The sequence below is a fragment of the Branchiostoma floridae genome, chromosome 12 (assembly GCF_000003815.2).
Source record: "Branchiostoma floridae strain S238N-H82 chromosome 12, Bfl_VNyyK, whole genome shotgun sequence".
Classification (NCBI taxonomy): Eukaryota; Metazoa; Chordata; class Leptocardii; order Amphioxiformes; family Branchiostomatidae; genus Branchiostoma; species Branchiostoma floridae.
Genome location: NC_049990.1, coordinates 22,071,771 through 22,074,522, shown reverse-complemented (window position 1 = coordinate 22,074,522; position 2,752 = coordinate 22,071,771). Strand labels below are relative to the sequence as shown.

At 42.0% G+C, this 2,752-nt stretch overlaps 1 protein-coding gene across 1 annotated transcript in view; it reads left to right on the top strand.

The window, feature by feature from the left end:
- The first annotated feature begins 180 nt into the window (after window positions 1–180).
- LOC118427472 (methylmalonyl-CoA mutase, mitochondrial-like) overlaps window positions 181–2,752 on the top strand; it is a 6,982-nt gene continuing 4,410 nt past the window's right edge. Inside the window, 5 exon segments of the mRNA XM_035837288.1 lie at window positions 181–366; window positions 843–952; window positions 1,569–1,679; window positions 2,533–2,683; window positions 2,686–2,706. Coding sequence (XP_035693181.1) covers window positions 282–366; window positions 843–952; window positions 1,569–1,679; window positions 2,533–2,683; window positions 2,686–2,706 — 478 coding nt within the window. The 5' untranslated portion in view covers window positions 181–281.

Genomic DNA, 2,752 nt, shown 5'->3' with positions numbered 1-2,752 from the left:
CATAGGTCACGTGATACACACAGAAATGGGCGTAGTGGAGGCGGAACTTCTACAATATTTACATAAATAACTCTAAAATCAACATATTACATAAAATGATAAATCAATCTATAAATATCTTCAAAAGTAGCTCATTTTACCGGAATGATACTCATTCCGCTACTCGATTTTTTATTATGACATCATCATAAAATGTGTACATGTGACGAAAACACACGAGGTCACTGATTGACGATCGTCTGGAAAGGTAACGCTGTTTTTCTGCTGTTTTTGCAAGCAGAATGTCGTCCATTTTGGCGCTGACAAGACCAGGTCTTGTTCACAGGCTTTGTCTGAATGCCAGTCGTCCAGCTGCCTGCGTTACAGGTACGAGAAGGGAGTTTCGTGTGTTTGTTTCGTTGTTGTTGTTTGGTGAGGGGGGCGTTCTTACATGCGTCGCAAAGATTTGACACGTTCATCTGACCCGGTTTTGTAGTGTATATACGACCTCGCGGCCTCGTTGACTATCCAAGCTTTTATTAGGACGCAGAGAACATTAATGAAATTGAAGTACAACCATAAACACGAACTTTGATCTAATGAGCTTCATAAATCATACTTCAAACAACGGAGATTTGCTCTAACCTTAGTTCACCTTTATCTGGTCTAACCTACAAATGTATATCCGTCGTTATAAAAACATGGTAGTGTAAATGCAGAAGTCTTCGCGTTGGCCACTTCACCGCGAACTTAAAACCACCATGAACATTTTTCCATGTCAGCAAGAGACTACAGTGCATGGTGCTACCACAAACTTAAAGCACTGCGAAAAGTCCTTTTTCCATCCTACCTTTCCCTTCCAGGCACCCGTCTTCTCCACAGAGAGCCTCTGGATGAGGAGTGGGCCCAGCTGGCCAAGAAGCAGCTCCGTGGAGCTGATCCTGCTGAGAAGCTGACATGGCACACTCCTGAGGTCAGTGGAGCCCATGTCATACGGTAGAGTAGAGTTATTAGGTTGCATAGAATTTTCACTCCAGTTGGAACCACTCCACATGACCTCCAATTGGACTCTTCAATCAGCTTACTGTCATGATGGGTCTGTTTGGACTGTGGTAATAACCGGATGATAGGCCTCTTAGCAGGCTCTAGAAGTCAAGCTTATTTTCTGATGGTCTCAACAGTTCTTGGTCTCTTCTGACAGGCCCCGTAGTGCAATAGAACTGTTTAGGCCATTAAGAAAAAAAGCCTGACTTGATGTAGAGTTTGCTAACTTAGCTCTTGCTCTAATGTTTATTTAATAGGTACAGTAAGAACTGATGCCTTGTTAATCTTTGTTATTTGCTCAGAAACGAATCACTGTTTGTACACCATATGAAAAATTTTGCACCCTGTGAAAAACACCACAAAACACGACTGTAAGAGTTAAGGTATGTTAGTAAAGACTGTTTAATATGATATACATTCATATTGCATACCGAATATTGTATACTTCACGTACAATATTCATATTGCAACGAGAAGGCCGTGGCCTGGCTGCAGTACTGGCACGGAACGATATGATGATGATGATTGCATACTGTTTTCCACAGGGCATCGATGTCAAGCCACTTTTCACCAAGAAGGACACAGACAACACTGAACATGAGATCCCTGGAAAATACCCCTTCACCAGGGGACCATATCCCACTATGTACACAGGGGTAGGTATCTGTAGCAGACCTTACGAATACCTTAGGTATTTGTAGTAGACCTTACGAACATCGCTGTACTTAAGTTGTGTTAATTAAGATATATATATACATGCATTTTTTTCACTCCTCAAAAGTCTCCTAACTCACTCACTACTCCCAAGTTAAGACTAAAAAGGCACATTCCTTTTCAGTTGTTTTCAGGTGAAACAGTATATCAACACCACACAGTAGACAATTGTAGAGGTGAATCATTGCCACCAAGAAAAGTAGCGGCATTCTCACAAGTTGGCTTGAAACAATTCTTGCAACAGTACAAAAGTTATATTAAATGTAGGTTAGACGGCTGTTTTCATGCTATGCACTTATGAAGCTGGTGTGTTCTAACATATAAAGAAATATGATGTCTAGGGGTGCTGCTACAAAACACTTTTTATCTTGTTGGACCAGTCCAAAAAAAATGGCCCTACAAATGTATCAAAAATCAGTTGACAAGGTTTTGGACCAATTAGAAAAGGAACAAATTATATCGGCAGGCAATAACACTTTTGGGGGCTTACCAGTCCAATAAAATAGAAAAAGCTAAGTATAGTAGAGTTCATTAATTTATTGTAATTTCTACCAGATTTCCAGTCAAACTTGGTCTCAAGATGTCCACTTTTAGTCCGCCATGAATTTTCAGTCCCCATAGACACTTGACAATGACGACAACATGGCTATCTCAGTCGCTATCACCCGGAGTTCAGGATGCAACTTTTCACAGCCAGTGAAGTCCAGGTTCAGGTCTGGACCTTGACTGATCCTCTGGACCCGAACTGGATCTGTACCTGAGTTATGTCTTATGTGTTGTTTTTGCATTGCTCAGAGACCGTGGACCATCCGCCAGTATGCAGGTTTTAGTACAGTTGAGGAGAGTAACAAGTTTTACAAGGAGAACATCAAGGCTGGTCAGCAGGGTCTGAGCGTGGCCTTTGACCTGGCCACACACCGAGGCTACGACTCTGACAACCCCAGGGTGTATGGGATGTCGGCATGGCAGGTATGGCACATTATGAGAGCACTTTTTTTTCTAACAGGGAACGAGG